Source organism: Apis laboriosa, unplaced genomic scaffold (genome assembly GCF_014066325.1).
Source record: "Apis laboriosa isolate Shangri-la unplaced genomic scaffold, ASM1406632v1 scaffold4_cov146, whole genome shotgun sequence".
NCBI classification, from domain to species: domain Eukaryota; kingdom Metazoa; phylum Arthropoda; class Insecta; order Hymenoptera; family Apidae; genus Apis; species Apis laboriosa.
Window position 1 is genome coordinate 4,631,393 of NW_025223501.1, and position 26,424 is coordinate 4,657,816.

The 26,424-nt window shown below is 33.5% G+C and overlaps 1 protein-coding gene across 2 annotated transcripts in view; it reads left to right on the plus strand.

Moving 5' to 3' along the window:
• LOC122716943 overlaps positions 1–23,291 on the plus strand; it is a 349,442-nt gene extending 326,151 nt beyond the window's left edge. For both annotated transcript variants that reach the window (XM_043940491.1, XM_043940492.1), the window contains 4 exons: positions 7,665–7,810; positions 12,125–12,391; positions 17,273–17,476; positions 19,857–23,291. In XM_043940491.1, the coding sequence (XP_043796426.1) occupies positions 7,665–7,810; positions 12,125–12,391; positions 17,273–17,476; positions 19,857–19,966 (727 nt within the window). In that variant the 3' untranslated portion in view covers positions 19,967–23,291. The remainder of the gene's footprint in view (positions 1–7,664; positions 7,811–12,124; positions 12,392–17,272; positions 17,477–19,856) is intronic.
• Positions 23,292–26,424: the final 3,133 nt, after the last annotated feature.

Consider the following 26,424-nt stretch of genomic DNA (forward strand, 5'->3'; position numbering starts at 1 on the left):
AAATATCGTTGGGAACGCGGTTTGTTAAATCACGAGGACGAGCCGCGGTGGCGTCGCGATGCATTCTCAGGCAAGGCTCGGCAACTAATTGCAAGCAACGAAATAAATCTCGCGAGAGGGCGGTAGTGAACAAAAACTCGACTCAGCAGGGAATAATGATAACAAGCATGGTCATACGAGAAAAGAGATTAGAAAGGATTGGAAGCGCGTAAATATGCCGCGGAGAGATTTGTGAAAAATAACGTTGGCTGGTTGATCGATTTTGATCTCGAGAAAGAACAAGAAGTTTGAAAGATCATCCAAGACCTTCTCGCAATTCAATTATTTACGATTTGAACCAGAATTTAATTTTAAATATGATAAAATCCTGCACACTTGATTTTAATAATTTGGAAAAGTTATTTATCGTTTACACTTTATCATTGAAATTGTAGAGTGTGAAAAGAATGATTCGAAAATTGTTATTTCTTGATATTTACGTCAGATGGCGCTTTGAACGTCTGCTCACCAAAAACATACTATATCTTAAAAATCTTAAAGGAAACTTTAAGATTTTAAGGAAATTACGAGGCATCTCGTTAGATTTTAAAGAAAAATATACATATTACATTTTACAAAATGAAAATTCGTACAAATTTCAAACTTCGTTCAAATCTTTTGAAAAAATTACTTATCGTTTACACTTTATCATTGAAATTGTAGAGTGCAAAAAGAATGATTCGAAAATTGTTATTTCCTGACATTGACTGTCAGATGGCGCTTGGAACCTCTCAAAAACATACATACATGCTATATCTTAAAAATCTTAAAGTTTAAGGAAACTACAGAGAGACATCTACGACATCTCGTCAGATTTTAGAGAAAAATAATACGTATCACGCTCTACAAAATGAAAATTCGTACGAGTTTCAAATCTTCTTTGTCAATCTTTCTGTTGCATTTTTTTTTTTTTTTTTTTTTTTTAGTAGACAAACTCTTTTGAAATTAAAAATACAACTGGGTTCAAAAAGGGATAACCTAACCTTCAGATCAGGGAAGAAAATTCTTACTCATCCCCCATCTCCAGGGAATTACCATCCCAGAACCACCGGGGGAATAAAATTCCAATTCGTTGGCCATCGGTATCCCAACAATCTAGCCCAGAATCGTCTCTCTCCTCGATTTCCACTTATCTTCTCCGCTTTTCCTTGTCCCGCCCTCGTTTGTTACCGCATCGAAGGCTGCGATCAGCGGGCCTGTGGCTGCGGTTGCGACCGCAACATCCGCCGGATATCGCGTGCGCCACGCTACACACACACATACACACTTAACGGCGCAACGTCTGATGCGTCTTCGTCACGAAGATAGTTAACCACAGCTCGGAAGAGGAAAGGTACTCGTGTAGACGTAAACCATCTGGACAATGAATATAAAAGTGTAGAGAATGGGTCGAGGATGGAAAGAGATAAAAAAGGTGGGCAGTGTTGTAAATGGCTGTTGTGGAAATCCTTTTCTTTTCTCTCTCTCTCTCTCTCTGGTCCCGCTGAATGGACGGTGAATGTTTAAGATGAAAAACGTTTCGATTCGTTCGATTCTTTGGGGGATAGAAACGAAATTCAATAAGATACAGGGATTGAGAAAATATGTTTGGAAAAGATTTTGGAAGACTAAAGAAATTCAGATTTTTTTATAATTGGTGATATTGATTATGTAAAAAAAAAAAAGAGATGAGACATAAAGGACATGAATATTTGTAAGATATTTTTTTTATATCGTTTTTCGATCTTGATAATTTTTATTTATACGTGTATTGTTGGCATTTGTTGTTTATTAAAAAATAATTTAATAACTTAATATAATCTCGAGACAGACATATAATATAAATGAATATCGTTAATAATTTTTCAAATTAGAACAGTAAAAGTTAGCTTAACGATCTCGATGAGAACATATATTGAAAAGTCAAATCAAGATGGAGCTACATTTTTTTCTATACATGTGTTGTTGGAATTTGTTGTTTATTAAAAAAGTTAATAACTTAACATAATCTCAAGACAGACATATAATATAAATGAATATCGTTAATAATTTTTCAAATTAGAACAGTAAAAGTTAGCTTAACGATCTCGATGAGAACATATATTGAAAAGTCAAATCAAGATGGAGGTACATTTTTTTCTAAATAATTACCAAATTGAGAATATAAATGATACTGTTCCACGGAATAAAATTTGCATAAATAAGAGAAAGAGGAAGGCCAAGATTACCCCTTCAAGAGAAGAAAGAAAAATCGCAGAAGTTGGAGGAGGAGGAGGAGGAGGGAAGAGGAGCAGGTGGAGAAAAGATACGGGGATTGCGAAGGAGGGAACAGATGGAACGATGGTCGTCTGAGGGTGGAAGGCCCTCAGGTGGAAAGGGTGCACGTCAAATTGGCCGCATAAGCGTGCTCCTTTCATTGAATCGTCTAACGACCAGACATAAATTAGATTGAAAACTGGAGGATGCCATGGGGAAGAACCACCGACGATTTTCTGCATCTGGTAACCTCCTTAAAATGTCTGAGGAACGAGGACAATATGTGACCGGGGAGGAGGAATTTTATTTCATTTTTGGCTGACGTTTTTCGATTGAATTCGCCCCGTTCTTTTTTTTTTTACTTCCTTTTTTTACGATGTTCTTGCGAGAAAAGGAACATTGCTGGAGTCGTTGTTTACGACGAGTTGTTGGGAAGAATTGCTCGTTCCAAAAAAAGGTATCGTGATTCGCACGTAGATTCACGGTGTATCGTTAATTCTTCGCATTTCTCTGAGATTCGAACGAAATGTTAAATAAAGATTTCACAATTATCGAGCACGTTCTGTTCCTCTAAAAGAAACCTTCCAGATCTCTCAATATCTCTCTCGTGAATTTTTCGATTTCGTTTTTTTGAATTCGTTGATTACCAAATCGAAAGATTTGAAGATGAGAAGTTATCGAGAGAGTCGGCGGATTCTAATTTCCGTTTCGTTGTTAATTAAATGCTCGAAGATGATAACCGAGTTAATTAATCGAAGCTGAAAGTTTTATCGAAAATCGTTTGAGAAAATTTCGAGAAAAATCTCGTCAACGATTATTTCCTTCCTCCTCCTCCTCTAAAATAGTTCCAAAAATTATCCTTGAAATTGTTGTACACTTGAAAAATTAAATGAAACGATGTCTTTTTTAAATCGGATATCGTGAGAAATTTCTGTGACTTGAAAATCGACGTGGAAATTATTATTATCGGTATGGTTTTTTCCTTAATGATTTTCCTCTTTTTCAAAATCAAATATTATCGAAAATCCCGAGAGAGAGAAACGTGGTGGACAGTGTGAAAAGATGGGGGAAAATAGGATTATATCCCATTTTACATTTATGCTTTCTCCTCGAGAAGAGGCTTGAAAATGTACACAAACCCGTAAGAAGCCGCCATTGCACCCCGGGGAGCGGTAACACCGAGTCTTCGAGTCCTGGCTGGATACACTCTAGAAAGCCGGAATGTAAATGGCCGTTCTTGGCAACTCGATTAATTAAATTGCCCTTCTCTCTCGCCATCGTGTTTACGTTTTATTCTGGAGGGGAGGGGGGGAGAAATTCCTTCGAAAAATCGACAATTCGCCTCGATAATCTTTCAAAAATTGCGAAACATAAAAATAATTTAGTTAACACTTGTTACGATACGAGTGAAAAAGAATATTTTGAAAAAAAAATATTTAAAAATAAATAATAAAATAATAAAAATAAATAATAAAATAATAAAAATAAATAATAAAAATGAATAATAAACAAAAGACTCGATGAGATAGATAAATCCAAAATAAATAAATAAACTTTGAAAAATAAACTTGTTCTATCCATACGCTATATTACTTTCCTCGAGCTTTATCTCGATGCTTTCTGGCCATATCTCGTAAATCGAATTTATTTACGAATCCCAGCGAATCGTTACATCGAGCCAGGTATAAAAAAAAAAAGCCCTGTATCACCCTATTCGAAACGACCAACTTTTTTGCGAAAATTCGAAAATTTCCTTCCTATTTTCCCGAATGGAAAAACGAACGAGCAGGCTGAGAAAGAATGAAACGGCGAGAAGGAATCAACGGGTCATCATTCGAATTCCTTGTTCCCAATTTATGGAAACAACCGGAAGGAAGCCGATCTGTCGCCATAACAATAATCCGTAAGAACGGGTGCGGTGTTATAAAGACGAAAATCCATGTTCTCTCTGATCGGCGAGGCGCCGTTTCCACGAACCGATACGCGCCGCTTTATCGTCCGTTTTCACGACGCCGTAAGGGGGAATGCATTTACTCTGAGGACATTGAGCGCCCCTCCCCCGCGATAACAAAGTGAACGCGTTTCAACGTTTGAATAAAAGAAGAGGGGAGGAGGAAATTGTTTCGAAGCAAGTTTTTCTTCGGAAAATAGTTGGCCGAGTTATTCTTGTTCCTCGTGATGGTGATTCTGACGTGGAAAGATTGTTTCGCATCTAGAGATCTTGACAAATTCGATTATTCAAGCAATAGATCAATCAAATTATTCAAGCAATAGATTATCAACATGTGTATATCAACATGTTCGTATTGATCATGAAATGAGTCTATTTAAAGGTTTAATAATTTGTTTAACCGATTTGTACGTGGCAATTGGAATTTAATTTCGTTTCATTTTATTATAAAAATATATATCTTTATATGTAGATTTATATGTTGCTGTGTCATATTGCTGCTATGCTATTAAGATCGATGCTATAGATTGCCTGAGTACTTGACAACAATTTAGTTCGTTTCATCTTATTGTAAAAATGTACATCTTTATATGTAGATTGATATTGCTGTGTCCTGTCGCTATTAAGATCAATGCTATCAATTGCACGTGACAACAATTTAATTCGTTTGATCTTATTTTAAAAAAATATCTTTATATGTAGATTGATGTTGCTGGTATTAATTGCCTGAATACTTGACAACAATTTAATTCGTTTCATTTTATTATACAAAAATATATCTTTATGTATAGCAATATAGTTATGAGTAGCAATATAGTTGATACAATAGCAATATAGTTATATTGCTATTGTACTATTAAGATCGATGCTGTCGATTGCCTGAGTAATCATTTTATTATAAAAAAATATATCTTTATATGTAGATTGACGTTGCTGTATTATATTGCTATTGTACTATTAAGATCGATGCTATCGATTGCCTGAGTAATCATCTTATTATAAAAAAATATATCTTTATATGTAGATTGATGTTGCTGTATTCTATTGCTATTAAGATCAATGCTATCAATTGCACGTGACAACAATTTAATTCGTTTGATCTTATTTTAAAAAAATATCTTTATATGTAGATTGATGTTGCTGGTATTAATTGCCTGAATACTTGACAACAATTTAATTCGTTTCATTTTATTATACAAAAATATATCTTTATGTATAGCAATATAGTTATGAGTAGCAATATAGTTGATACAATAGCAATATAGTTATATTGCTATTGTACTATTAAGATCGATGCTGTCGATTGCCTGAGTAATCATTTTATTATAAAAAAATATATCTTTATATGTAGATTGACGTTGCTGTATTATATTGCTATTGTACTATTAAGATTGATGCTATCGATTGCCTGAATAATCATTTTATTATAACAAAATATATCTTTATATGTAGATTGACGTTGCTGTATTATATTGCTATTGTAATCATCTTATTATAAAAAAATATATCTTTATATGTAGATTGATATTGCTGCATTATATTGTTGCTATGCTATTAAGTTCAATTGCTCGAGTGCTTGCACCTGACAACAATTTATTCATTTTACTATAAAAAAATATATCTTCATATGTAGATTGATACAATAGTAATATAGTTATATAGTTATATTGCTATTATACTATTAAGATCAATGCTATCGATTGCCTGAATAATCATTTTATTATAACAAAATATATCTTTATATGTGGATTGACGTTGCTGTATTATATTGCTATTGTACTATTAAGATCGATGCTATCGATTGTTTGAGTAATCATTTTATTATAAAAAAATATATTTTTATATATAGATTGATCTAATAGCAATATAGTTATATTTTTATATGTAGACTGATATTGCTGCGTTGTACTGTTGCTATGCTATTAAATTCAATTGCTCGAGTGCTTGCACCTGACAACAATTTATTCATTTTATTATAAAAAAAATATACATAATATCTTTATAAGTTGATGTTGCTGAATCGTATTGCTGCTATGTTATTAAGTTCGATTGCCCGAGTGGTTGCACGAGACAACAATTTATTCGTTTCATTTTATTATAAAAAAAATATATCTTTATATGTAGATTGATGTTGCTGCTATGCTATTAAGATCGATGCTATCAATTGCCTGGGTAATTGCACGTGACAACAATTTATTCGTTTCATCTTATTATAAAATATACATGATATCTTTACATGCAAGTTGATATTGCTGTATCGTATTGCTGCTATGCTATTAAGCTCGATTGCCCGAGTGCTTGCACGTGACAACAATTTATTTCGTTTCATCTTATTATAAAAAGAATATACATGATATCTTTACGTGTAGGTTGANCTCACGAATACTTAAGCCTTAATGACAAATATTTATAAAAATATTCGAATGCTGTTTGGTGTACCACATCAATTGCTGGTATGTTTTTCTGTGAAAATTATAAAAATTTCAAACTTATCGTGAATCTGCTCTCACGAATACTTAAGCCTTAATGACAAATATTTATAAAAATATTCGAATGCCGTTTGGTGTACCATATCAATTGCTAATCAATTTGTTGTCAAGTAGCCAACAATCCTTAAGCGAATGAATCACAATTAAACAATTAATCGATCAATAAATCTGTATTCAATGAAGAAGAAAGGACAAAATGAATTCAACGTACGTAAAATGCACGTTATTTGTTATGAACTAGCACAGATTTCACAGTTTTCGTGAAGGATAGAGGAAGATAGAGTCGTAAAGGGATTACGCTCAAAGTTAACGCGGTCCCGTTAAGAAACGTCCTGATAAAATAAAATCTTAATCCCGGCCACCGAAGATTTAAGATCCCTTTACCCTTGTTTTCCACTCCTGTCCGGGCCAACATCCACCCTTGGCCATTCTCTTCTTTTCCTCCTCCTCCTCCTCCTCCTCCTCCTCTCTCCCTCTCTCTCTCTCTCTCTCCCTTATTCCCCTTTGTCGACCATTGCCAGCTTTTACGGCTTACTGGCTCGATTATTAGACGTGTCTCGTTTTCATGAAACAACCCCCCACACCCCACCCTCCTCGGTTTCGTGGCCCCCAAGGTTGTATTAACCCGTGTAATTTTATTACCACGGTATTGCGTGTGGCAAGAGTTCTTTTTTTTTTTTTTTTTTTCCTTTTTCCTCTCTCGTTTTTTAATCTCCTCTCACAAGTTGGTAAATTTCACTCGCAGTGTTTCTCCCTTCCAGAGGAACAAGAATCTTTTTAACTTATAAAGATAATTTCGTTTAATTTCGTAATCTAAAAAAATTTTTTCCATTTTTCCTAATTTATTTATTAATTTTAATCCTTTGTGGATGCGCGAAAGAAAGATCGAGAATTCGAATTTGGAAAACGAACGTGAGGCTGAAGCTTCTCTCTTCACCTTTCCTTTCCAGCACCAATGGCTACGTGTGCCTGATGTTCCACAGAAGGGACAGCCACATAATAGAGATGCAACTGTCGGAATGGAGCCAGCAACCCGACGACGTGTGCAACTCGAGTACGTTCAACTCCCACTCGACGCCGTACACGACGTTCATCAGTAAGTCAATTACCAATCATTTATTAACTCACTGTGTGTACTCTTACAATTCGCCATTTCTCGTCGCTTCTTCTCCCCTCGACGAGGACCTCGAAGCGATCTCGATCGTCGAGGAGAACGAAAATTTTCCTTTCTCTCTCTCTCTCTCTCTCTCTCTCTCTCTCGAGAAGAGAGAGAGAGAGAGAGAAACGCGTGAAAGAGGAAAAGTTTGGCTCGACTTGTTCCCACTTCGACGGTAGATATCCTCCTAATTGACAGATCGAACGGAATATTAATCGCGGCCGCGACTTCGAAACGCGGTTCCTCACTGTCGCAGTTTCTCGTTTCGCTGAGCTCGAAAATAAAACCGCCGGCCGTTAGAATTAAAAGTGATATTTCACTGTCGAAAGTTGCCAGTGAGAAGAAATAATAAAAAAACAGGGGAGGGGAGGGGAGAAGAGGGTGGGGGGCGCGGATAATAGAAATAAAAAGAGGATGGAAAAAAAAGGAAGGGAGGGGGGGAGGAGAGCGGGAACAAAAGGGAAATGGAAGGGAAATATAAAATATGACAGTGGGCGCGGTAGAGGGGGAAGATGGCGCACCCCTCCAATGGACCACTCTTGAAACACGATGAAATTATTTCGCGAGAATACCCCTCCCTCTCCCCCTCCCCCTCCTTCCTTCCCAATCTTTACACGTGTATCGATAAATAACGTCTCAACAATGGCCAGTTTATCGTTTGTATTACTCCACGATAAATGTCGCTCTTCCAAACGAAATTGTACAATAATAATAATCTGTCAAAATTTGGAAGTAGGAAAGAGAATTCGATATTTATATTTTTATATCTATTCTTTCTTCCATTTCTCTCCTTTTATGAACACCTTTCAAATTATATAATATTTGTATAGAGTTCGAAGAAAATTTTTATAATTCTATCATACGTCGAATCGATAGATTTTTTTTTTTTTTTGATTTCAATTTTTGTTTCAGTTTTTAATCAATTTTGCCACTCGATTGAAATTCGTTATTGAAATTAAATTAAAAAAAAAGTAGAGACGGAAATAGAAATAACGGTGGATAAACGATTCATCGAATAATCTTATCCCTTCCCTTCGATACAATTTTTCTTCCATCCCCCGTTTCTCGCTGCGCAACAACAATCTCGTGTTTTCCGATCCGCGAATTTCCCTGTATCGAGAAAAAAAGAGAAAAAGAAATACAGTGGGGGTGGAGGAAAAAATACGAGGAACATTTTTAATTCCACAAAGTGGCCCAAAGTGCGGGAGCGAGCAGCGCAAACAACAGGAAGTTCCGCTTTTGTAATCTGGATCCGTGGAAACCGGAAGCGGTGGCGGTCGAAACTGATTTTCAACCGCGTCTGGAAATCAATCGAAGGGGGGGTCGTTTCCCCTCTCGCCAATCGAATTCAGTGTCTCTGCTTTGTTTCGATCTTGTTCTCCGAATCTCTCGAACCTTCCTGCTCGACCAATCTGCTCGAATCTCGTTCGTTCAAGAAGAAGAATCGTTCCGCTCGAGAAACGAACGTTCGTTTTTTTTGACAATTATTCATTGGATCTATTTAAACAGTGACAGTGTGTGATGGAAAAGAGAAAAAATTGCGAGAAAATTCTCGAATATTGTTAATTTTCAATTGGAAGAAAAATATAAGAATAATAATCGAGATAATAATCGTCGGTTTTTTAGGTAAATATTATCTTTTCTAAATAAGATTCGTTTTAGGGTAAATGTACAGGGTATATCGATATATTTGTGGAAAATATTTTTGGAAAAATAGAGTAAAACAAAAGTTGATGAAGAGAAAAATATCGCTTAATAAGGTTTGTTTATTAAATTATAAATAATTTAAAAGAAAGAGAGCTTTATTTCGAACCTCAGGAATCGATCTTCCAAAACTACTCCAAATTAATATTATACATGGAATCCTTATTAATATTAGAAAAAAGAAGAAAAATTTTCCACAAATATATCAAACACTCTGTATATTTTATCATCGATCGATAAAATCATTCCTCTAGCTCTGACTATTACCTTATTACTACTCATCACTAGAAGAGATTAAAAAAATAGTAAATTATAAACAATTTAAAAAAGAGAGATGGCTGTGTGACAGAGTTCCATTTTGCCTTTGTTTCTAACCCCAGGAATCGATCCTCCAAAACTACTCCACATTAATATTACACATGGAATTCTTATTAACATTAGAAAAAAAGAAGAAAAATTTTCAAACATAACAAATATATCAAATACCGTATATAATCATCAATCAAAAAAAAAAAATCCTTATTAGAAAAAGAGAAGAAAAATATTTCACAAAATTTTTATAAATTTTCATAAATATATATCAAACACCCTATATAATCATCGATCAAAAAAAGAATCCTTATTAACATTAGAAAAAAAGAAGAAAAATATTCCACAAAATTTCTACAAATTTCCACAAATATATATCAAACACCCTGTATAATCATCGATCAAAAAAAATCCTTAACATTAACATTAAAAAAAAAGAAGAAAAATATTCCAAAATAAAATTTCTACAAATTTCCACAAATATATCAAACATTCTCTATAATCATCAATCAAAAAAAGAATCCTTATTAACATTAGAAAAAGAGAAGAAAAATATTCCACAAAATTTCTATAAATTTCGACAAATATATATCAAACACCCTGTATAATCATCGATCAAAAAAAATCCTTATTAACATTAAAAAAAAAGAAGAAAAATATTCCAAAATAAAATTTCTACAAATTTCCACAATATTAAACATTTATATATTAAACATTTATATATTAAACATTTTGTATAATCATCGATCAAAAAAAAAAATCCTTATTAATATTAAAAAAAAAGAGAAGAAAAATATTCCACAAAATTTCTATAAATTTTGACAAATATATATCAAACACCCTGTACAATCATCGATCAAAAAAAGAATCCTTATTAACATTAGAAAAAGAGAAGAAAAATATTCCACAAAATTTCTATAAATTTCCACAAATATATATCAAACACCCTGTACAATCATCGATCAAAAAAAGAATCCTTATTAACATTAGAAAAAAAAAAGAAAAATATTCCACAAAATTTCTATAAATTTCCACAAATATATATCAAACATCCTGTACAATCATCGATCAAAAAAAGAATCCTTATTAACATTAAAAAAAAAAAAGAAAAATATTCCAAAATAAAATTTCTACAAATTTCCACAATATTAAACATTTATATATTAAACATTTATATATTAAACATTTTGTATAATCATCGATCAAAAAAAAAAATCCTTATTAACATTAAAAAAAAAGAGAAGAAAAATATTCCACAAAATTTCTATAAATTTCGACAAATATATATCAAACACCCTGTACAATCATCGATCGATAAAATCGATCGATGGTTCCCTCTAATCCTGTACGTGACTCATCGTACGCCAGAGAGCGGCTAGAAGTGGGTAGTAAAAGTTGGGAAAAGTGGAAGGGCAAACAAAAGGTAAACACGGAGTGGAGTAATTTCAGCGTGGTCTAGACGACGGCGAGGCGGAAGCATGAATGCCGTCACGACCAATTCCTCTCTCCCTCCGTCACTGTTATGGAATCGCGTAATCGGCTTAAGCAGGGAGAGGAAACTGTGTTGCCTCCCTCCTCCTGTCGAGGAGGAGGACCTCCTCGAGGTTTACGACGGATTCGGCATATGATCCTTTCCGCGATCGTAAAGGAGCCTCTCGATCGATCGTACGACCTCCTCCCCCCCTCAACTTCCTCTTTGTGCCCTTCGCGTTTCCGTCTCGACGATGTTTGCACCGCGTTTCCCATTCTTCGTCGAGGAGGGAGAAGGGCGATTTTAAGGGCTGTCTCGGTTGATGTCCCGTCGGAAATGAACGAATGAACGGGGTTGGAGAATAGCAACACGCTTGGAATTTCAGACGGCCAGATATTTCTATTATCGAATTTGGCTTTTTAATTTGAATTAATTCGTGAGAAGGTGAAAAAGGAAATCGTTAAGATCGTAAAGATGCGAAGGGGAAGTGGAGTAGAGAATAATTGGAGAGAAAGTTAGTGTTATAATAGCAAAATTTTTATTATTATATCGAAGTAATTTTAAAAATGTTTGGAAAATTATTAATATTATTAATATTATAAAATTTAACAAGAAATGTAGAGATAGATGATTATTTTGTCTGAAATAATGGAAGAAGAAACAAATGTAAAGATAAGTTTGAGTAAATCCTGTTCCAACGAATATATAGATACTCTGGCCAAAAAAATGGATAAGAAGATTTTGATTAATTTTATAACTCACGTTTTCAGCGTCGGACCCTATCACCAGGCAGTGTCCGAACCTGGGTCGATACGAGATCGTGTCCGTGTTACATTCTTACAACAGCGTGGAGGACATATTGGGGGTGGACGGTGACCAGAGCATGGCGAATGCGGCCGAAGTTCAGGATGTTAGGGTGACGTCGACACCCTATCCGGGTCGGTGCCGTTATGGCAGTGTCCGCCGATTGGATATCGGTTGCAAAACACCGGATCGCATGGAATTCGCTACGTCGTGCAGCGATGAAACTCCATCAGGTAAAATTTTTGGTAAATTTTTTTTTTTTCTCAAATTTTCAATCCAATGACAGGGTAAGTTTATTAATTTCGTTTCAAAGTTCAAATTCTGATGAGATTATAAATCTGATTCGAGCCGAGGGAATAAACAATTCAAATGAAAATAAATTTGGATACGTTTTTTGTTTTTATATCAAATTTTATTTTAAGATAGAGATTAAAAAAAATATATATATATAAAGATCCAGAAATATTCTTAATTAATTTATTCCTCTTGACACTAACTTGACGCTAATTTTAGTTTTTTGATGGATAGAGAATTGCCTCGTTTAATCCTGTTGTATAATATTGTTAAATTATTCTTGTCTTTCCGAAGAAATTTACGGATCTAATCGAATTATATCGAATCTTCGTTCCTTGTTTGTTCCTTGTTCGTCCTTATATAGGTAAACAATTATATTAACTAATTTTTTTATTTTGGAGATAAAGAAAATAACCTCGAAAATATTCATTGTATGTATGTTTCTAATTTTGTTATATGAACTTTTTCAATTGTCATCATCCCATTATTATTATGTTATTATTATGTTGTGAACAAAAGGGTTACAAAAAAAATCCCGAGCGATTAATGCTTGTTTCTCTATTTACGATATTTTTCCTTCCTCCGCTGACATTTCTGTTATATTATTATCCCCCTCCAAAACAAGGGAAACGAAGACATAAAAATTCCTGACATCCAACGAGATGACGAGGGCAAGGAAAGTGTCTGAGAACATTGATAGCTTTGGAACATGGCTTTTGACGTTTCTCAGACGCGAATCCTCATGTTGGGGCGGCTATATCCGAGGGGCGGCTACCCTCTTCAATTTCGTAAAACGTCGTTGAATAACTCAGTTTCTCAGAAGCAATTTCGGAGGAGTAGTTTAAAGTGACTCGAAGAAATAAAGGTAATTGTACATAAATGAATACAATTACGTATATTTAAATACATGTCGATTAAAATATGTTTCAAATTATTTAAAACCATCAAATCTCTTCTCTCTGTCCATCTAGACATCTATTCATTTTACCATTTCTCAAATGTTAGAACACGACTCGTAGGTTGAGAGACACTGGCGCCAGTGTGTCCTTTTCTCGTTATAAAAGTCTGGAAAGTGCCTAAAGATGTCATCAACCGACTCTTTCTCTCCAAAAACCATTCCAATCTCCTCTCTAGTCTCCTCCCCCTCGATTGTCACACCTGTCTTACCTGTATCTCACCTCTTTGGAATCGTCAGAGCGTCAGAGGCATCAGAATCGCAACAAGCAACAGTCGAACAAAGTCTCATAGGATTAAGGCCGAGTTATTCCCTATTGAGAGAGACGCAACCTATTTCTTCTTCCTTCCTTCTCTAAAGTAGCTAAGTTCACGAAGAGCGAGCTGCGTGACGGCGTTGCCCCTCACTCCACCCTTCCTTATACGCAAACTTTGCAGCTTTATTCGAGTGTACGTGTTTATGACGCGTGCCTGCAGATCCGCTCTCGTTCAAAGGTTAGGCAGAATTGGGTTCAGAGACTTTGGTTGGCCGGCTGGGATTTTTGATACGTGAATAGTTGCCAGGTGAAGTTGTCGTTCCTTGATCTTCTCGAGCAGCAATGAGGGATGATCAGGGATTTATGGGGTGAATGGTCAAAGATAGGAGCCGTTGCGTTGTTGCGAGATCTTGAGAGGTTGAGACCAAAGAAAGAGGTGCGAGTTCTTTGGATGGTTGTGGCTGAAAATAACATTTGTCGAGTAAAATAGATGAGTGATGGATTACTTGTCGGTGTATGAGTCATCTAAATAAAAATCGTTGTTAGGATTAATTATTAATTAATCGAACAGTGTTCAGTAGTGTATCTTGAGATTCGAGTAATTGCATCATTTCGAAAGTTATTCCGTTATTTATTTTCAGCAAGATTCTAATCCCAACTGTAAATGAAATGAACACTGTTGTAGAAATAGATGTGATTAACGATCGTTGTTAATAGAACTGGTTTCGAGATGTTCCTCTTCCTGGAAAATTGAGATCCCTGTTTGTGGGAAGTCTTAACGACCAATTCGCGTTTCTTAGGTTAAAAGAGGAACTGGAATCCCCTTGTTGACAATGTTAAGACACGAGAATCCGACAGGATAAATCCTCAGGTTATGTCAATGCTCTTCTTCCCCGTAAAACAATTCTAGATACAGAAATATCCTCGCATTTCCATCGATTTTTGTCTCCTCTGCGAGTGTATTTATTAAAAGAGGATATTTCGAAGAAGAAGCAAAGTTGAGTACAATTATATTCCATGGAGAAGGGTGTTACTAATTTGTAAAGATATGAAAGCTATTATTAATGGAACAATTTTTAAAAAAGTAAAAACGTCGTAATATAATTTATAACCATCACATTCATTTCGATAATGAATACGTTAAAATTAATTTACCTTGAATCTAATAATATTCAGTTGAATCTAAATTAAAAGGGAGCCAAAGTTTTAAAGTACGATTAAAATATTACATTTTTATTCGCACTGTATAACGAATATACGTCGTCAGAGTGGATTTTAATTAATATCGTCGAAAGCTAGCAAGTTCCCTCTTTGAAATGCTTTTCGAATTGTGTCGATACGACGCTCCGTTCCCAAGATATCGTCCTATAAAGAGGAGCATAATTTCGTAATATTTCATCTCCATCGCGCGCCACTCACTGACCTATTCCATTCCCCCTCCACCTCCTTCTTCTCCCCTCCTCCCACTCGTGTCAGCGAGAGACGTTGAGTCAGCAATACTTTTTTCACCATTCCTAGTAAGCACTCAACATACGCACTTCTAGGAATAAAGTGAATCATAGGGATCACTAGACGTCGCCATCTTCCACTTTAAGCGGTCAAACTTTGGACCCGCGTATCTCGGGAACGGATTGAGCTATCGACTTGGAATAAAGTGCATTTTCAAGAGCGTTCACTGCTTCGAGATTTATTCCCAAAAGAAAATATCGAATTCTTTTAGAAGTTACTGATAAAATTCATTCTTGATTATACATTACGTTGTAATTCATTTTATTAAAATTATTCGAATATTTTTACAAATATTTTTCGAATAAATAAATACTCGAATACCTCGAATTTAAATCGTATCTTTATCGTTCTTTTACACGCTTTGTTCAAATTTTCTCAAGAGATTGCACGCGTTCCATGACATCATATTTAAAAAAAGAAAAAAAAAAGAGACAAAAGGAAAAACAAGCGAAAGGAAACAATTTCAGAAACGCGCTCCAAATGTAAAGAAGCAATCGAACGGAAGAATCTATCAGTATTTGTGGATCAGAGGCGACAATGCCGAGTGACGTCCCCCTATTTTTGCCCCTTTTGAAAGCATATTTGGTGAAAAGGTGCAACCTTCTTCTCTGTCCGCTGAATTTTCCCCGTTGTTTATTTCCGTTTTCTGCGAGCTGTCGCGCGGACGCTGTAAATTCTCATCTTTCTATCTTTCCAGCCCCGATAAGGTATCCGAGGAGCCGAGACAACACGCCAGATATCGACATGTCGAAGCGATTTACGGCTTTCGTTTATTTCGTACCCGTTTGTGCGCCTTTTGCTCCTCCACAACTCGTAACACACAGTCGACCTTTTTCCACTCTAAAAGCCGCGTGTCCTTTGTCCGGGGTGGGGAGGAGAGGAAGGGGGATCTCTATGCTGTGAGGACCATTTTTCAAGGATTACTTGAAACGATTTACACGACGATGTCAACGTCGCAGTTAATTTGGGAAGGGGGATGAAACAATTCCAGATATTTTGCCCCTCTCTTATAAATTGCGCGCCAATATATCGGAAGAATCTTTTCGTCTCGTCCTTTCAATAATATCTTATCATCTTGCTCGTATCATTCCGGATTTTTTCCCGGATTACTTTTAAGATCATCGTCGAACTTAACTTGTCCATTTTTTTTTTTAAATTCTGCGAGATAAAACGAAGATAAGATAGGTTAAGACAGAAAAATATTTATAATAATGTTCAGAAAAAAGAAAATGTCGATCGTTTCACGTTCGCGCGATTAAAAAAAAAAAAAAGAAGAAGAAGAAGAAGAAGAAGAAAGAGAAACGTCTCGAGGCGTACAATCTATTTATTTTTCTTTTTTTCTTTTTTTGCCACTACCATTTCCCTGATATAAAGGTTCGAGCAGCGTAAAAATTTAATAATCGAAGGAATTCTAATTGCGCATAGTTGATCATAATTGAACGGTCTTAACCGGCTTTAGTCGACGGGGGGATAATTTAATTCTCTTTTCACGAACGTTAAACCGGCTCTCCTTCCTTTAAAACGGTGCCTCGTTTCAATTGCTCCCATTTTTACGTTTTCTCCCTCTTCTCTCTCTCTCTCTCTCTCTCTCTCTCTCCCCCTTTCTTTAACCAACCCTCCTCTGTAGCCTGTAGCCTGTAACTCGGTCGGTGAAACGACCCTTAAGGTGAACGAAATCGAACACTTAAAATCGTTGCATGGGTGATTACCCATTCAGTACTTTCGTTAGAACGATAAACGTTCCTCCCGTTGCTACGAGAATCTCTTTCCTCTCCTCCCTTCCCTCCCCCCCTCGAAGCCGATAAACCGGTCGGAAATCGTGCTTTCATACCTCGATTCTCGAAAATGGGGTCACATTACCAACTATCGTGATATTTCCATGCTCGGGGCAAGCGTTCGTTCAACCATTTCTCATCTTTCCTTCGTCCCTTTTTCTTTCGTCCCTTCGCGTGGTTCAAGCGTAATTAATCGATCAAGCGTATTCGTTTCTTCCTCTCGAAGGGAGAGGAAGAGGAGGAGGGATTCGTGATGAATGAATTTTGGTTTGGTTTTTTTTTTTTTTTTTTTTTTTTAACACCGGTTATCGGTATCCGTTTGCAGAGTATTTGTGCCACGGAACATGGATCGAGAACGACACAGCGTATCTGGTGGCGAGCACCGACGTGGGACGATATTGTCTCGTTTACAGTGCATCCGCAGCGGCGACAGGGAGCCGCGAGCTCTCCGTGACGGGTCACCTTGCCTCCTGTCCCAGAGCACCTCATCGTCATCTTGTGTCGTGGCAGGTCAACCTCACGTCGTACGGTGGGTATTATCAGCAATTATATGTACAAGTAATTGTCGCGTTGTTTTGTCTTAATTATAATAAATAATAATAATAATAATAATAATAAAGTTCGACAAATTTGAGAAAAAAATTTGAAAGTTGAATTGTTGATCGAGGGATTGGAAAATTGAAAAATTTGGAGGTGAATTTTGGATGATTGGAGAGTAAAATTTAAGATTCAGAATTTGGAACTTGAGAAATTTTGAGGATTAGGAAATTGTATATTTATAGTAGAAACGAAATAATTAAAAAAATAAAACAATTTGTAACTTTGATGACTAGAAAATTGTATGATTAGAATAATTTAGAGTTTGAAACTTAATTAAAATTAAGATTTTGAAGATTTTGAGATTAGGAAAGTGTATATATGATTAATTGTAGAACAAAATAATCTTGGAAACTTTGAGATTGCACAACAAAATAATTGAAAATTCAAAATTTGTAACTTAAGAAAGAATCTTTGAGGACTAAAAAATTATATGCGTGATTAAAGTAATTAAAAATTTAGAATTTGGAATTTAGAAAAGAATCTTGGAAATTTTGATGACTAGAAAATTGTATGTATAATTAAAATAATTTAGAATTTGAAAAGTAAAAAATCAGGATTCTGGAAACTGTATACACGATTAATTGCAGAATAAAATAATCAGAAAAATCTTGGATACTTTGATCGTGCAACAAAATAATTGAAAATTCAAAATTTGTAATTTGAGAAAGAATCTTTGAATGATTAGAAAATTGCATGCATGATTAAAATCATTAAAAATTTAGAATTTGAAACTTATTTAAAATTTAATAATAATAATAATAATAATAATAATAATAATAATAATAATAATAATAATAAAATTTTGAATATTAGGAAATTGAATGTATGTTTATTCGCAGAAATAAAATAAATAAAAATTCAAAATTGATAACTTAGAAAAGGATCTTGAAAACTTTGATGATTAGAAAATTGTATGCATGATTAGAATAATTAAAAATTTAAAATTTGAAACTTAGAAAAGAATCTCGAAAACTTTGATGATTAGAAAATTGTATGCATAATTAGAATAATTGAAAATTTAGAATTTGAAACTTAAAAAATCAGGATTCTGGAAATTATACATGATTAATTACAGAACAAAATAATCAGAAAAGTCTTGGATACTTTGATCGCGCAACAAAATAATTGAAAATTCAAAATTTGTAACTTGAGAAAGAATCTTTGAAAGATTAGAAAATTGTATGATTAAAATAATTGAAAATTTAGAATTTGAAACTTAAAAAAGGATTCTGGAAATTATACATGATTAATTACAGAACAAAATAATCAGAAAACTCTTGGATACTTTGATTGTGCAACAAAATAATTGAAAATTCAAAATTTGTAATTTGAAAAAGAATCTTTGAAAGATTATAAAATTGTATGATTAAAATAATTGAAAATTTAGAATTTGAAACTTAAAAAAGGATTCTGGAAATTATACATGATTAATTACAGAACAAAATAATCAGAAAAGTTTTGGATACTTTGATCGTGCAAAAAATAATTGAAAATTCAAAATTTGTAACTTGAGAAAGAATTTTTAAAAGATTAGAAAATTATAATAGCCTAATTAAAATAATTAAAAACTTACAATTTGAAACTTAGAAAATCAGGATAAAATTAAAAACACAGAAGATCCTGCCAATCGTAATTAGGACAGGGAGTAATAAAGCATTACGGGTCATCACGGTTCATCTCGTCCAAGGATCTGGTATTGTGGCAGCTCCATCTCGCGTCATTGTTAGCGACGTGTCTCGTTTGCGATATTGATCAGATTGTCCAAATCGGTCGTCCGCATCAACGCTTAATTAATCAGCTGATTCCCTTTATCTTTCATTGAATTGTCACGAATTCTGAGAGGCACGAATCGACAGAGTGATCCTAGAGGAATTGAGGATTTCTATGGAAGTTTGAAAGAACGACGACACGAGGGGATGGAAAATTTCTCTTACACTTGAATAGAACTTTTTTTTAACTCGTAGATAGATTTAGAACGGAGTATGATATACCTTTCTTTCTAAACCGATTAGTTCAATCGAAAAATTGAAATTCGGGTCGAAAAAAAGAGGCAGATGTTTTAATCGTTCAAACGAAATCGAATTTTCAAATTGGAAAAATTCGGATATCGAAGCATTATTATAATAAATTAGAAGATAATATATAAAAATATTATATAATTTATATATATAAATAATACATAAATTAGAAGAATCCGGATGAAAATTTATTAGATGATCGAAACTGTTGTTGACAACTGTTTGGAAAATGAGATTTCGTTAAAAAAGAATTATTATAACCAAAAAATAATTTGAAATTCATCCTTCCAGCTCAATGCGGCGATATCTCGACGGCCACGTCGTGGACCTTCCGGATTTCCGCCTCCGTTTACATCCTGGCTGTATTGGGCACCCTGTTCGGCAGGTATATCGCGAGGTGATATCACTGAGTGAAGAGACCAGGCCACGAGACGGCCGTGTAGTCAATCTACACAAACTCGAGTCGTCAGCACAGCAACTATAATAAAACAACAACAACAAAAGAAGTCTCTATATATATATAAATATAAATATAAATATAAATATATAAATACAAAATAAAAAAAAATATATATATATATATAAATACACAAAGTATATATATATATTAAGAAACGATTTAACGAAGGATCCCAGAAGTGTGATGGGAGAAAGTAACCTAATAATCAAGCATAAATTAACGTGTAAGTGTTCGTGGGTGCGAGAGAGTCTGTAAAGAGAGAACGAGAGAGAGAGAGAGAGAGAGAGAGAGAGAGAATGAAATAGAAGAGAATGCCGTTGAGAGGCTTCATCCGAATAAAGAATATCAGAACATGGCGGATCATTGGCTAAAAGGATGTACATAGAGACGGTGTACATGTACATAAAATTCACTTAAGGAAGCTTGGTTTTATCGAAGCAGTTGCATCTGGAAATGTTATCTTCTGCCAAAGGGGTGAGGAAAAAGCGAGCCACGTTATTCAGACGAGTATGCGTACTTTTCCTAGTTGACTTGGGATAACGAGATCTTGGATTTTTGCAAATTTCTTTCATCTTTATTTATTTATTCTTTTTCTTTTTTTTTTTTTTGTTTCTTCGTTTCGATTAGATCTTCTCGGACATTCGATCGATAGTTGGACGAATTATTTATATTTATTTATATCCTCTAGAAATGGTTAAACGAGTGATACAACAAGTTACGTGGACGATACGTGGATCTCTTTAATCGCGGATTTTTCTATCTAAATTTCCTAAATTTCCCGAACAACCACCCCTATTCGCTCGCAATTAACCTTCACTAATTAGAAAACCTTCCTGGACTCGCAACCGGTGTCGCGCGTAAAATCGGGAAAACCAATTTAAGCAAAAAGAAGGAAAGTAAAAAAAAGAGAAAGATAGAAAAAAAAATACAACAAAGAAAAACGTGCAACAATGGAAAAAGGAAAAACTAATCAAATCAAAAAAAAAAAAAAAAAAGAAAAAACGAAACTAAGGGTGCTGGGGCCAATAGTGTGTGCATTTTGAGTGGTGATCGTAGCCCACGTGTGTGAATGGAAGAAGCAGACAAAGAACGAAAAAAATAAATAAAAAAAAAAAGGAGGGGAAACGCGAAACAAGCGAAGAAAGGAACACGACCGAGGACAGAGGAAATCGAGCGAGCGAGAGCGAGAGAGAAAGGGAGAGAAAGGAGCGAACGAGAGAGAAAGAGAGAGAGAGAGAGAGAGAGACTTATAACAACTTATTTAGATCCACGACGTGTCCGCGATGTTTTGGAAACGGTGCGTATCGTTCTCCAGCTCCGAACAAAACTTGTGTTTTGCTCGGAACAGGAAACGTTTCCAACTGTAATTATACGTATTTTAATTAAAATTGCGCGCCACTAGAGTGAAAAGAAGGAAAGAAAAAGAGAGAGAGAGAAAAGAGTGGTGAAATTTTTTCGCGCGCGTGTGTGAATGTATACGTGTACGCAGAAAGTTAAAGGTAAATGAAAAAAGGAAGGAAAGTTAAAGGTGAAAAAAGGAAGGAAGGAAGGAAGAGGAAGCGAGATAGAGAGAGAGGACGAATACGGAATGAATTATGATTATCGTTGTTATTATATTGTCATTATAATTGTCATTGCACGAGTGAGAGCATGTGTGTGTGTGTGTGTGTGTGTGTGCCTCTCTCTCTTCTTCTGTGTCTTCTTCAGCTTGTTTTTCTTTCCGTTCTTTCCATCCCTTTTGCTCGCGACCCCACCCCCATATGTCATCCATATGTGACTGTATAGATCGTAAGGAATGGCCACTGTGACACCTGCGTTTTTCGACGAAAAACAGGTGGAAAGATGAATTTCCTTGAGATTTGATATTGGTGATCTCCTTGTCACCCTTGGTCGACACCCTTAGAGTAAAAGTTTTTTTGATGATGAACAAAAACCTTGATAAATGATTAAAGATAGTTCGATTTCGATTTCAAAGGGAAGCTTGTGTTACAGAAGATGAAATTGAATTTATTAAGATGAAATTAATGGTGATCGAGAAAATTTTATATTGGCGTAAAAGCGAACAGCAATTCAATAATTGAATAATTAAATTATTATAATTTGATAATCAAATTTATTTATATATTTTGGATATTAAATTTACGGTTCGATCAACGAAAATCAATGTAAATTTGAAATGAAAAGAAGAATTGTAATGTTGGTTTGTTTTTTTTTTCTTTTGATCGAGGAAAAATGAAAATGATTTAAAGGGTTGACTTTAAGAAGGGTGATAGGAATCGAAGATGTAAGAATATCGTAGAATGATCGCTCGATTCTTTATTTGCTCTGAAATAAATGTTTTCTTGTCATAATTTTGATGGAAAAACCAAAGACGTAGAAACTTTTTCTTCAAAATTCAAAATGAACAAAATAAAAAGCTTGAAAAATTGATGTAAAAATCGTATTAAAATAAAGAAGAATAACTGTAAAAAAATTAAAAATTAAAAAGTTACATCTGTAATTAATTTCCTATTTAACTCATCTTTAATAATTCACATCTAAAAAAGAAAAAAATATATAAATTAATCTCCATTCAAAAGATTAAGACAGTCCATGAATCCCAGAGCAACAAAGGAATCGAATCGATCGTGGACAATGGATTACAGAGAGAAAACCACGACATATCGATAAATTGAGAGAATTCGAGCAAGAAATTCAGAGAAGCTGCTAGGTAGCGCTAGGTAATCAATTATCTCGCCAACATCCAGAGGAATAGTAGACGAAACAAGGAAAAATTGAAACAAGGAAAAGAAACCAACTACAAAACACGCCATTTACCAGGAAACATTGAAAACAAAGAAAAAAAAAAAAAAAAAAAAAAAAAAAAAAAANNNNAAAAAAAAAAAAAAAAAAAAAAAAAAGAAAGAAAGAAAAAAAAAAGAATTCAAAATCTCGAGAGAGTACAGATATTTTTCACTTGAAACTATTTTAATTAAGAGACTGTGCTGATTACTGTGCGAACAAAGAGAGAAGTGACAGTAAAATAATAATCGCGTAAAATTACTCGATTCGCTATACATAATTGAATAGTTGGATATACATACTATAAATACGAGTATAAATATGAAATATAAATATTATAAATATTATACATACGTTACGTATATATATATATATATATATATATATAAATACACGAGGACAATTCGATGTTGGCTATAAACTTGTAAACTATTAGATAGATAAAAAGAAAGAAAGAATAAAAGAGATTAAGTGTCTGATAAGGAGATGATGGAATGATTCGTCGATGTCCTAAGCGAACAGATTTTTATACTAGTCGAGACATTTCGACGATTTTCGTGTCATTGTTTAACTTTGCCATTTGTAAATTGTATTGTATAATTGATTAGTGTGATAAATATAAAGATTGTAGAGATTCTTTTATAAACGAAATATTAAACTTAGACTTGTTAAGTTTTGCCATAATTTTCTACTAGTTTAATTGGAACTTATTGTAATTTTATTTATTAATTTGGAATTGACAATTATATTCAAATTAAATATGATACTTTTGCATGATATTTCAAATTAATTTTTAAGTTCGATTCTGTATATAATTTATTAATTTGATACGTATCTAATTTATTAATTCGATTCTTTTAATTTAATTCGAATTCTTAGTCTTTTAGGATTATACAATAATAATTTCTCAACACAGACCATTATTCACATTTGTAATTCGTATTTGGAATAAATTACATTTAATTTAATCAACTCTCGTGAAATTTACTTTAGTCAATTCCAAAAAATTAGCAAACGATAAAAAGTATATAATATTTTTTTTCGAAAAAATATAAATAATTTTTTTTCGAAATTTTTTATATTGTGATATTCAAATATAGTGACACAAAAGCGTCGAATTGTTATAAAAAAATATCATCGATCAGATTCATTCCTCGGTTTATGTCAAACATATGAGAATCGAAAATCAAGAAACCGAGAGATTAAAACATAAAAAAATCCTCAACGTGTGTCGAAAAGGAGAAAAAAAATACGACACACGTTCCGCCATTTTTATTCTCCCAGTCGCAAGAAAAAAGCGAGACACGGTTCCGATCCTTTATTTCTTCATGAGAAAAAGGGGGGGAGGGGGGAGGAAGAACTACGAAGAGAACGAGTTTTTTCTGTAAATAATAGCTTTAACGCGATTTTTCACATAAGAGAACAAAACAAACAAAAAAAAAAAAAAAAAAAAACAAGAGATTGAAATTGAAGAAATTACGAAGGAGAAGGAAAAGAGGTAGACGATGAGTGAAGAGAAAGAGAAATCTCTTTTTTTTTATAAAAAATAAGAAACAAAGAAAGGGATGAGAAAGGGAAGAAATGAAAAAGGAACAATTAGAAAGATTCGTGGAGAATGTGGTTTTATATAGAATGCGAGAGTGTAGATTTCAGGGTATTTATATCGAGGGTTAAATAGTTAAATATACGAGAAAAAAATATTTAAATATAAATTATATTATAAATATAAATATATACATATATATATATAAATATTTGAGAGAATATAAATATGTGTAATTATATATTTATATCCTATCAATATATATATATATATTTATATATATATATACACTATGTTTTTATTGTTGTGAAGTTACTGAAAAATGGTCGACGAGCGCGAATTCGTTGGCTCTCTCATGTTTCATCGAAAAATGATTTTCTCTCGATTGTCATCTTTTTATTTTCTATCGAATTTAATTGTTTAGCTTGATTCTTCATCGAACGAATCACTGGTACGAAAAATAACGAAATGGATTTTTTTCATAATCTCCATCCTCTTCTTTTTAAACGAGAAAATTCTTTTTTACCATCAGACGATAATGCCATATAAATATCGGTAACGATTTGAATTTTTAAATTTTTCTTTCAAAATTTTTGAATTCCAAACATAGATAGAACAAATCCATTTACATAAATAGCTATCTTAAGCTATTTTAAATAGCTATCTAAAAGGATTCTTTCTCAATATCAGCAAACACAGATCTTATAGCTCTTCAAAGTTCCTCGGAAATCAGTGAGTATTTGATCTCTTCGAGTGGCGCTAGAAACGGTTTCATTTCACGTTCAAAACTCTTGAGAGGAGAACAAATCTCTGATCCGTGTTCTAATCGACAGTTTCCAGCGCTGCAATGATTTTCCACCGTTCGTAAACTTTAGTTTGAAATTTTTTCGTTTTCGGTATTCTTGAAAAAAATTCCATTTCTTATTACGATAATTCAATATCTTTAATTCGTGACAACTATTTAAATAATAATATTTTCTAAAAATTATGTATATAATGGATGAAATTACAATGATCCTTGGACGACAGAGAGAGGAACGTTCGATGAAATAATGATTCTGTTCCGAGACGAATGCAACAGAAATGTATCCGCGTTCCTTCGATGATGTAAAGTGATGTTTATATCGTAAATGAGGATTCGAAAGACAGGTATTTGCGGAGGTGCGTAATGGGGGAGAAAAAAAAAAAAGATGGTTTCGAAAACGATTTGGACTATTTTTAAGGTGATAGGATCAAAGATTGAACGATTAGTAAAGAATCTAATATTTAAACTAAGTATACAATATATAACTATATTCCTAATTTTAGAAATTTAAAACGTTTCTCTATGATCAGAAATGATCATATTTGAAAGAAGATAAAAATAATTTCGATTGCACAAGTCACGATACACCATGTGATTCAAATAAAATTCGTATTTCATCATCAAATTTTTCATAAAGAGAGAGCATTATAAATATTTTGCGAAAATGAAATTTCATTAAAAAAAAAAAAAAAAAAAAAAAAATTGAAAGAAATATAGTAGCCATTTTCAGAAGATTAAAAAATTTAAAATTATAATATTTATTTTTTTTTTTTTTTTTTTAGATTTCAAAGATCTTCACCTATCACCAATTCATAAATTTATTTCGAAAAAAAAAAAAAACAAAATGCACTGAAAATAATTCGTTCCCTAACCTCGTCGCGCGCACACTGCCTGTAGAACGAAACACAACGACTACTACCCGTCTCTAGTCTTAGTAATTTACATGGTAATTTCGATTTTGTAAATTGAAGAATCGAGGAATGAGCTTTTGAAACCCTCGATCGAGAAAATTCGAATTTGCTATTTATAGTTTTAGATTATATTATACTTGACTAATAACTATACTAATTTTCCACAATGGCTATGCAAATTATTATCACTCATTCATTATAATGATATTAATTTCAAACTATAATAAATTTGAACTACTGTAACAGAATAGTAAAAGTTGAGAAATTTTTAAAAGAAATTTTTAAAAGAATTTTTAAAAAATTAATCAAACCGATCAATTATCTATTCATCGTCGATTTCTTCTTTTAATTTCTTGAGA